General features: G+C 31.2%; 1 protein-coding gene across 1 annotated transcript; it reads left to right on the top strand.

Moving 5' to 3' along the window:
* Positions 1–1000: 1000 nt before the first annotated feature.
* LOC128178869 (uncharacterized) lies at positions 1001–6632 on the top strand. The gene is made up of 21 exons (XM_052846256.1): positions 1001–1261; positions 1598–1657; positions 1764–1835; positions 2097–2150; positions 2282–2332; positions 2509–2562; positions 2701–2760; positions 3044–3109; positions 3224–3280; positions 3409–3459; positions 3575–3628; positions 3855–3911; positions 4626–4667; positions 4796–4846; positions 4990–5034; positions 5163–5216; positions 5357–5419; positions 5537–5599; positions 5743–5820; positions 6008–6097; positions 6493–6632. Exons 1-21 carry the CDS (start codon positions 1217–1219, stop codon positions 6547–6549), a joined length of 1224 nt encoding a protein of 407 aa, XP_052702216.1. The 5' UTR covers positions 1001–1216; the 3' UTR covers positions 6550–6632.
* The last annotated feature ends 4697 nt before the right edge of the window (positions 6633–11329 follow it).

The raw sequence follows: 11329 nt of genomic DNA on the forward strand, positions 1-11329 counted from the left end.
AGGTTTCTTATCACCAAAAGTCTACTGCATGTACAATTTTTGGCCCCTGGAGCTAGAAGGTATAGATAATCCGAGATTCCTCCGACCCTGACTCATGAGTGCATGTTTTTGAAATATCATATACATATAATAAAAGCGTGGTAACAATCGGAGGAGTCTCAGATTAGGGTTTTGACTTCAATATGAAGCTTAAAATGCAAATATGAGACTCTTTGACATGTCAATCTAAGGGTAATGGTACTCAGGTGACCGTCAAGGCCTGTGGGCCTCTTTTTTTGCGTTGATCGCCACCTTCTTATGAAGTCCCCTCTTGGTACTTATTGTGATAACAGCTAATCCAATTAAAAATATCACCAATTCAAAATTAAAAGAAAAATCTCAACTTTTCAGAAAGGTGAAATCACATAGTTATACAGATTATAACACCTTTTCAAAACGAGCACAATTGAGTGGCACTTATTTCATAAAAAAAGAGGAAGCAGTTTCGTGCTGTTAGTTTTATTTTCAAGTAAAGAAAAAAAGGAAGTATGTCTAACAATAAAGTATTTTGTAACACGATTTGTGATGTTTGATCTAATGTCTGAGATACTGTGTTTGTAAAGTTGAATTAGTATATGAACTCGGTTGTGTAAACAGAAATACCTCATTGCATTTTTACTGGCACGTAACGCGGAAAGGATTTATTTAACTAACCACGCGGGAGGGGGGGGGGGTAATTTCAGGATCCGCGTTGCCTGAACTGTATATGAATAAATTTGAAACAATCAACTAAGAGAGAACTTTCAATTTTCTATCCAAGTTTATGACTGTGATTTAAAAATGCATTAAATTTTTATAAAAATATTAAACGTTAGATCTGCATGATTTCAATTATTAATTTAAGTTTCCATTCCTTATTGTCATTAATAATGTTTTGTGGATTGAGAATGACACTCAAGAAATAAAGCTCTATGGCTTCACACACCTTTCCGGAGTCCGAATGACCGATCAACATTTGAATGTTATTTTGAGGTAACGTCATGACGAGTATGACGCAACAAAACCAGTGACGTAACAATCGTTGCTACAAACAGAAATCTAGGTAGAGGGAGGAATAGTGATTGCAAGGTATGGTTAGCAATTCTTGTTGGAATTTCAAGTGTTTATCAAACATCTTTTCAAAAATAATACTTTATCTAGATATATACGACGAGTTTTACATTTCCAGAATTTCAAAATGGAGAAGTTGTTTTATTTTGGAGATGACGATTTGGGCCAAGCGGTTAGTGATATTTTATACCGACCTCACTTTATGATTTTACGTAGATTCAGAAATAAACCGTTAAAACTTAAGAGATTTATAACTTTATTAATTAAAATTTGGCGTGCATACATGGTAATAAATAAATACACTGAAAAACCGCTACATAATAAACTATGTCTACATGTAACAATATAGCTAGTATTAATAGTGTATTATAAGTTGTTTCTTATAACTATGATAGATGAAATATACTGTACAAAAATATCTTAAAATTTCATACACAATGTAGCTGTTTTATGGAATTACAAAGAATATATTAATAACTAACGGTTCACATCGCTTGAATTCTTTTAGATGGAAAGAATGGATCAACTTTCGGAGTTAAAATTGAAGTTGACAGCAGCACAATATCTCGTACGTTGATGCATATTATATATATAATTTGTTTTTGTTTATGGTGTAGAAATTGTGGGGTTTTTTTTTTCTATGGCCTGATTATGTGATTCTGTTCAATTTTAAGGAGGACCTTCGCGAAGAAGTTATCGTAGAGAATTTGTACAGAACAGAGGAAGAGACAGAGAGACAACAAGAGGTAAATGTTATTATCAGTTATTGCGATGTGGAATATACTAATAGAATTTAAATTGCAGATATCTAGAGTTTTTTCCATATCAAATACCATAAGATATAATAGCACTTAACATTAATACATGTATATAGAATTTTTTGCCATGTTTGTAAAAAATTCTAAGTTATATACGTACACGGGGAGATTAACTTTACACGTTATAAATGTGTAATTATTTTAGTAATACACAGGGAGATTAACTTTACACGTTATTTATATCATCAGCTGAAGACCGAAAAAAGCCGAAGAATCATTCAAAGAATTCAAGCAGAAATACTGGTACATCAATAAATAGCTCAGTGTTGATATATTGTTAATGTGTTTACATAATATGAAGTAATTCGCGTGTATGGTTTGTGTGCATGTTCTGGTCTGATAGATATGTTAATTCTATAATATTTTGCTTACAGAAGAAGATTCTTCCCGTCAACAGAAGTTCCCAGATGGCTGTTAGATCGATGGTATGACTCATTGATTTGTTGATCGATTGCTGTTTCACGTCTCTTTGAGATTTATTCTCTCCTAGTGAACTTAAAGGTTCTATTTAAGAATAAAGATATCATTAATTCAAATGAATTAATCAAGTAATTTAGTAAAGAGCTTTCTCGGTTATGTTTTCCTTAATTTTCATTCTCAGAAAACAATCAAAGAAAACCATGTAAAAATAGCTACTGTCCAAATGGAGCTACTGGTGAGTCAAAAAATATATCGAAAATACACATATATATTTGCATAGATTTTTTTGTTGTTGTAATATTTACTATTTAGATGAAGCATATACTGTACATGTTTAACACATACCGGTTTTACTCAATGTCGTTATTTTCAGAAAAAACTTCGACAACACGATGCCAACAATTTCTTTGAAGAGTCTAACGGAGAACTAGAGGTATTAATAGACCATTCATAACGTTTCCCAGTGACGCATTAATTACTAGTATTTGATGATATTAGTTAATAATTTGTAATACATATGTAAATAATCAATATAAACTTCCCAAATATACTAGCAGTAACATGCTTGTGTTAACTTTATGTGCATAAATTAATGAGCAATAATCTATTTTGCACACATATGTAAATATAAAACGAAATTGAACACATTGTACTATTTCTAAAAGGATTTTTCTAATATGATGAACTAATTGTTTATATCTGTTAATTTTTTTGAGGTAAAGAATCAGTTTGACCCCATTGCAAAGAACTCGTCTGAAAGAGATGAGGCGAGAGAACTTAAGGTATCTACATTAATCAATATACATAAACTTAGTTCAGTTTTTATATTTGTGTCAGCGTCTTAAGGTATCACTGTGACAAGAGCTTTAGTGGATGATTATCCTAATTTTTTTTAGCTAGTGACCGCTGATAAGAATGCCCAGCTGATAAATAAGATCCAAGTAGATTTGTTGGTAAGATATATATAAAACTTAAAAAATCAATATATTTAAAAATCGAATCCGTTCATAGACCAAAAAAAAATTACCAGTATGCATAAAGTTTTTATTACATGTACTAATCCATAAAATTCCTGCTGCAGAGAACAATTCTGCCGATGGATAGAAGTGCAAGAATGGCCGTAAAATATATGGTATGAATATAATAATGAATCAAACTATAGACGTGTATAGAAACTTATTCCGAGTGAGAGAACGTGTTAATTTTCATTTGAAAGAAAAATCATTTTGAAAAGTTTTCATTTTCAGAAAATTATCAGAGAAAGTCGCACAAAATTGCTCACCATTCAAGATGAAGTGCTCGTAAGTCAGAAAATTTTCTATATAATAATCATTTTGTATAAAAGACTATGTCAATAATTAAAGCAACGTTAAATGTGAAACTTTGCTAAATTATATACAATGCTAATATTCCGTATTTGATTACAACTTCGTTAATTGTATAAATAAATTAGATGTACATACATTAGATTTGCATAGCACTTTCATAATTTTATCTTACCTAATTATCTATACATATTTTTTTCAGAAAAAGTTGAAAGAACGAGAAGACGATTATATGGCAGAATCTCTTAAAAAATTGGAGGTATCCATTATTGACCTGTCAATTTTTAAATTTATCATTTCTACATATATCGGAGATATAATACTTCTTCCAGGCACGTAGCATCAGGGGGGGGGGGGGGGGGGGGGGGGCAGGGGGGGGGGGCCTGGCCCCCCCCACTTTTTCTGACAGCAACAATTTCTTTTAAAATTTACATATAAAAAAATGAATCATAATGGAGTTGGCCCCCCCACTTTTTTGGAAGTACATGTAAGTAAAAAATTGATTTGAAGATAGATAAGGAAAGGAGGAGTCAAACTGAAGTTACCCCCCCTCCCCCCCCCCCCCCCCCCCACGGATTAGGAATTTCAGGATTTGGAGGTAAAAAACTTTGGGTGGAAAGAATTTTTTTTTTGGAAGTATAGTTTAATTGGTTGGAAAGAATTTTTTTTTTGGAAGTATAGTTTAGCCCCCCCCCCCCCCCCCCCCCCCCCCCCCCCGGATTAGGATTTTGAAGATTTCTGGAAACTTTAAATTGTCTTGGGGTTTTTTTTTTTTTTTTTTTTTTTGCTTGTCAAGATTTTTTGGATGGGTCTGGCCCCCCCCCCCCCCACTTTCAAAAACGATGCTACGTGCCTGTCGTCAATTTCAAATTCAAAATGTGGTGCTCTAAATAACATTTTTGTTACATTGAAACAAATTAAATTACATGTACAATGATTCAACATGTAATTCGGATTTTTCCAATGTTTGCAGAAAGTAAACCAGACCAAATGGAAAACAACGTTAGATGCATGGGTAAATATTTAAATTATATACAAGTACTTTGTAATAACGTTAATTTTCATTCATTCATTCATTCATTCATTCATTCATTCATTCTTTCATTCATTCATTCATTCATTCATTATTGTTATAATTTACAGGACAAGGACAAAAGAAATCAAATTGTATTCTTCATCCTCGTTGACCAAGTGGTATGAAATACAAATTAAAAATACTAGTTATCTCCAAAGGGCTAAAAAAATTAAAATTTGATTTATAATGACGTTAATTTTGTTTTATTTAAGTACATGACATTGTACTGATATTTGGATATGGGACTTTTTTTTCTTTTTAGAGAAGACTGAGATCAAGATGTCCCCAAATGTCGGGGAAAATAATGGTAAGAATTTTACAAAAGCAAAATATACCTGTACTAGAATATGAAAAGAAAATTATCAGATAAGTTATAAAATGTTTGTTATACATTTAGTTGTAATAAATTCATATTTGTGTTTTTGGAATATTTAGAAAAAAATCCAAAACCGCCAACTAATTCTACAAAAGCTTCATGGAGAGCTGGTGGTAAGTTTCATTGATATCCAAATATTCATGATAAATGGTGTCTGTGTCATCTACACTGATTTTATTCTGAAATGTACATGTAATTTACTTATTTCTAGGCGGTTTTTGTGTATTTTATTTTTGTTTGTTTTTGTAATTAGAAAAGGGTAAATGAAAGAGAAACTGTTCACCAAACAAGGGAAACGGTTCACAAGGAATTAATGGTGAGTGTATACGGCTTACTGTATATAACACTCCACAACAACTAAAAAATTATCGTTCATTTAGCAAAACCGAAACAAAAAGAGAACTCAAACATGACCTTTTCTGTGTTTTTAAAGACTGAAATCAAAAGGAGAGAAGAAATGAAAGAAAGGCAAAAAAGTCTGCAGATGGAAATAATGGTAAGATGTCATGAATGAATTCAATGTCACCAACTTCTGAAACATAATTTCACACTTTTTTTTTAAAACCGATTTATATTTTATTAAAGCACACGTTTTGCATTTTAAGAGTAAGAGAAAGACATTGAATTTTTTTTCTATAGAGAGCCGTTGATGATTCACATTTTATTCCTCGCAAGTTGTTTCTTAACGGAGTGGAAACGTTCAAGTCTGTCCCAAAGGTAAAAATCAAGATATATATATATATATATATATATATATATATATATATATATATATATATATATATATATATATAAATGAATTGACCTTTTTTTCAAGGACTGTTTTACCATATATACCAAGTATCCAAGCATAGTTTTTTTCCAAGTAGTATTGTAATAAAGTTTATCTTTTATCATCCTGCAGCCAAATGTTACAGCAAGAGTTGGAAACAGAGAAAAAAAGGAAGCGACGATCAGCCAGTGTAACGGAGCCAAATCCGAATCCAAACTGAAGGTCAATACCAATTATTGAAATAAATTGTCGAGTGAAAACTTCTGATAATTTTTAAAAGATTGTAATTTTATCCTTAATTTGAATAAGGTACAACACTACCCTTAGACTTGTTCTTTTTAAGACACTACGTCACAAGATGGCGATTTCAATGTTTTGTCAAATTTTTTGTGTCTACCAATTCCGTTGAATATTGTCATAGCTCAGTGATTAAACTCAAAATTGTGAGATAAAAAAAAAACTATCGAGTTTGTGAACCGCAGGTCATGAGTTCAAATCCGCTGGGCCTTTTGAACCCCTTAACATTTTAATTTTTGTTTTGTTTTTAGTTTATTAAAAACATTTTATTTTTTTGGTCTGTTTTTGTTTTATCCTTAACATTTGATTTTTTTTTACAGAGCGGGACAAAGCCCACACTTAAAAACCGACTGAAGAGGTTATTTGGATTCCATTGATTAACAGACTCCACTCGTGTTCACAGATGAAGAAAACATTTCTAAATTCTATTTATTCATACTGAATGTTGTAAATAAATCAAGTTGAACGTATTTTTTTCATTCACAAATGTGTCAAGGTTATGATTATTTCTAACATCATGGTCGTTATAAATTGAAATCAATTAAAAGTAAAAAACTCCTAACACAAATACTTTGTATTTTGTTAATTGCCTTTTTGCACTTATATGAGATTAAACCGAAAACAAAACCCCCAAAACCAACACTCCCAAAAAACTAATTAACTAATAAACATTATTCACTTAAATGATCGAATGTTCAAGTAATGGTGTTTAAAATGAAGGAACACTGGTTTGTTAATGATATCACCTTTATTACACTCAATATTTATATAATAAAATTACTATTCAGATTATTTTGTACAAAGACATTGGCACGATTTCAACAGATCTCTATCTACAACTCATGTTATGAGATTGGTCGTATGGTAAACGTTCCCTGTATAGACTGTGCCGTAAAACATGCTACAAATTGATATGGATTAAAAACCTAGTATTTAGATTCGAAAAGGTTTGAAAACATCATTAAAATATCGAAAATAAATGTTATAGTTCGTACCCTCTCCTATATGTAGACTCTACATGTATTTAGAAAATGATTAAATATTTTTGAGATACATGTAATAGCTTTATCCACAATTAAACGAAAATTTTACATGTGCAGATGATACATCTCTAAAATAATTGAAAAAGAATTTGAAAACATGCATTAAATACGTAACCATTGTATGTGAAATAAAAACAATACATCCGACATGACCAGCGGTTTAATCATGGCTGCAATGACGACCCCGCGATGGTGTAACGCAGGAAAGGATTAACTAACCACGGGGGGAGGGGGGGGGGGGTTTAAATAGATCCGTGTTGTCAGTACTGTAGTGCTGCAGATTCAAATTTGTTTAAATTATGATCCCCGTGGAAGGGTAGGACCGCAATAGGGGGTATAATTTTGACATAGAAATATAAAGAGAAAACTTTAATTTTTTTTTAATTAAACAATCAGCCAGAAAAGCTGTAGTTTGTGTGAAAGCATCCTGGTAGAGTAAAATCAATTTTCTTCAGATTATGATTTCCGGGGGGTAGAGTCGGCCACGATTTGATGGGGATTTTAATATAGGAATAGGGAAACAATTAGTTCTCACAAATACTAAAACAACAAAAATTCTTGGGGTCTTGATATCAAATTTAACAAGAAAATAGGTATGGGCTTAAAAAAAAATACGGACTTTGAAAAACAATTTTAAAGAGCGTTAAATTTGGGACAAAAATCAGCCCACTTTGAAAAATTTTTTCAAAGTGCGTTATGAAGGTACATCAAGATTTTTAGTATGGAGACTCTTAACGCATTTTGAAAAAATTTAATAAACCACAAATTCTGGAACTGAATTTTTAATTTTTTGAAAGTGTGATGTTTTGTTAACACTTGTGAATCTAATTTACCGTATTTGGTACGGGGATTGGGGTTAACCAAAGATACAGGTCAATTACAAGTGCATCATTTAATTGATTACAGGAAGAAGGTCCCCTACCCCTCATTTTTTCTTCCAAAACATATGATATTTAGATACTTTGAGTAAACGTTTAAGATCAGAGAAAGAAATATGCTCTGTTGTAAATTAAGTACATGCAGTGATATTGAAAAAGAGCGAGCTGGTCGAACCGAAAGTATCACTTCATAATATTAGAAGAATGATTCCTTATTAATTTTCAACAATTGTACGATTGTACGACTAATAATTTCTTTTAATTCGGTAAATCCCGCATACGTCACAGACATCTATAGACACCGAAAAATGCAAATATTACAACTTTAAAAGATTGAATCGTCCCTCTATCTTTATCAGGCTGAAGAACGGGACTAAACGTTACATGTCTACAAAGATTTGGCGTTGTGGACGACATATTAAAAGTACCCAGAAGATGATTGAGTTGATTGAAAAAATTTAAATCTTCTTATTATGAATTTCAGTTAGAAAAGTTATTTTCACCAGGATAAAAGAGATGACATATTAATGTAGAAATCTTGGATTAAGTTCAATTGTACATATGTAAGATATGTTTATTTTCATTAAAAATCTTCCAAAAATAATGGAAGTGGTAATTTAAGAAAGACTCTTTACAGTGCAAACATATATTAATAGTAGTTTATTCTATCCATACATGCACTGCCGTTAATTTTTTTTTTCATCTATACTACTATATTAAAATAATAGACTCGAAGATTTGGTCTTTAATACCGAGAAATCGGAAGAATACTGTCTTTTGTTTTATATATTTAAAACATCATTGATACTTGGAGATTACCAGTTTGTTTTTGTTTTTTCTCAGTTAAGCTTCGCTGATTAATAATCAACGAAAATTCCTCAAAAAATCCCGGAAATCACTGGATTGTTTGGATTTTACAATCTTGCGCTTGCGCAATTCATTCACGCTAACGGGATCTTTAGTTTATGTTTCCAAAATATCACATCGCCATGAATAAACTCAGAAATGATATAATACAGATACGGGTAAATTTTCATTGGACTTTTGTTATATATTCTGTTCATATATATATATATATATATATATATATATATATATATATATATATATATATATATATATATATATATATATATATATATATATATATATATATATATATATATATATATTAATGATTTCTTCTGAGAGAAAGTATAAAATAACAAATATACACTTTTGTCTTCGTGATGACAAAAAATATTTGATTACATGCAAAAAAGTTACATTATATTCGTTAGGAGAGATAGAATATGTTTTATCGTAAAAATGAATAATGTACTACGGACCCAGTTTTACAAAGAAAATACGTGTACGTTGGTGAAAAGGTGTTGAATTCTTCCATTCTATGGATTAACATTTTTAGTTGAAAGGTATTTATGCCTGCCTGCTCACATCTATACTATTACGTAGCAAAACTCAACTCTTTCGTAAAGAATAAAACAGGTCATTTATTGAAGAATACAATTTTATAAATTTAGGTCTCTAAGCTAAGTCACCCAGAGAACCTACTGGCTTGCTATCTGTGAATGTAGATGTAAGTTGTCATCCATGGTGCTTTGTGCCAATGTTGAATTTAATTTTCACCATTTGTTTTAGGAAAAAAATGCATGCAAAGTATCAAAATGGATATCGATTTTTGAAAGGAATTTAATGAGTTTTCTATTTACAAAGACTTATTTTTACCGGTTGCGATTGAGAGTCTTTTCAAAGGGTTTTTTTTATGTTCTTCACCCTCCCCTGCTTGCATTCCATGGTAAACTGCTCATATATCTTCTTTAAAAGATCTGTAGGCTGTAGAAAAGAACATGCATGATTTAGATTAAGTACACTAGAATCATTGCATAAGTGTTAGAAGCAGGGGGCTGGGGGCTTTTACAAAGTTAGACCTAACCATTAGGCACATAGCATCAAGGAGGGGCCACCCCCCCCCCCCCATTCAGGGAGGGGCCAACCCCCCCCCCCCCTTTTTCTCGCAGCAAACATAATTGTTCATAAATTTGCCCTTAAAAGATTGAAATATCAAATGAAATATCAAAAGTGATATTGAAATTTGGACCCACAGATTAGGAATTTTTCATGATTTTGGAGAAAAATTTTTTTTGGTAGGTAAGATTCTTTTTTGGAGTTACAGTTATACCCCTCCCCAACGGATTAGAATTTTCATGATTTTGGGAATTTCGTTTTTTTTTTTTTTGCTTGTCAAGATTTCTGATGATTAGTCTAGCGCCCTCCCCCCCCCCCCCACTTTCGATTTGCTTCTGACGCCACTGTATTCATTTGATTCAATACCTAATCATGTATAAAATTATGTTTTACTTGTATGAGTCTTTAATTTATAAGTATATGCTGTCTTATATTAACCTACAGAAAAACAAAAAACATCGAATTCTATGTAAGCATTTTAATGATGTCAAATTCATTACTGTACACGCTTGAAGATTGCATGATTTTAACATTAAACACACTGTTATCTTCATAAATCTGAATCGGATCAATTTGCCTTTTTAAAACATAGATATACCGGTAAGTAATAAACAGCTATGTTAAAAAGTTCACTGTGATACTAGGAACTTGGTTGGCACCCCAGATCTTGAAAGTGAAAATAAAAATCCTTGCCTATCTTTTTATTAATAAAATTTTATTCTATAGGTTAAGCTTACTTTTTTTTTAAACTGTCCCCAAAAATGTGTGGGGGGAGGGGTATCTTTATTTTAAATTTATTTTAAAATATGTCAATTTGCATCGTTCATTTTGAGAAAAATGCTCCATGGTGTATACCTGTTTATAGTATTCCAGTTTATTCTATTCAAATTAAATTTTGCAGGACAAGTATCTTATGTTTGTTGAAAATATATTCTGTCTGACTCTCTAGATGATAGTACACCTGAATATACACTCAAAAACCAAAGAATGTCAATTTTCCTTCTTTTCCCTTTACTATTTTAAAGTATTTTTCATGGAAAACAGATGGTGGCACTTGCAATTTTTTTAATATGTGAAAATTTTGATTTATTATGAATATTATTCAATGATTGCCCATTTTTAATATATTTTTTTTTAAATTTCAAACACTTCATTGAAATACAATTTTAAAGCTGTTATTTCCCTTGCAGTTTGTTTATGCAAATTAACTGATCTGATTAAAGAATGCTTTTTGCACATTAATGTAATTATCTTATATATATATCAAGATC

This window comes from Crassostrea angulata, chromosome 3, assembly GCF_025612915.1.
Source record: "Crassostrea angulata isolate pt1a10 chromosome 3, ASM2561291v2, whole genome shotgun sequence".
Taxonomy (NCBI): domain Eukaryota; kingdom Metazoa; phylum Mollusca; class Bivalvia; order Ostreida; family Ostreidae; genus Magallana; species Magallana angulata.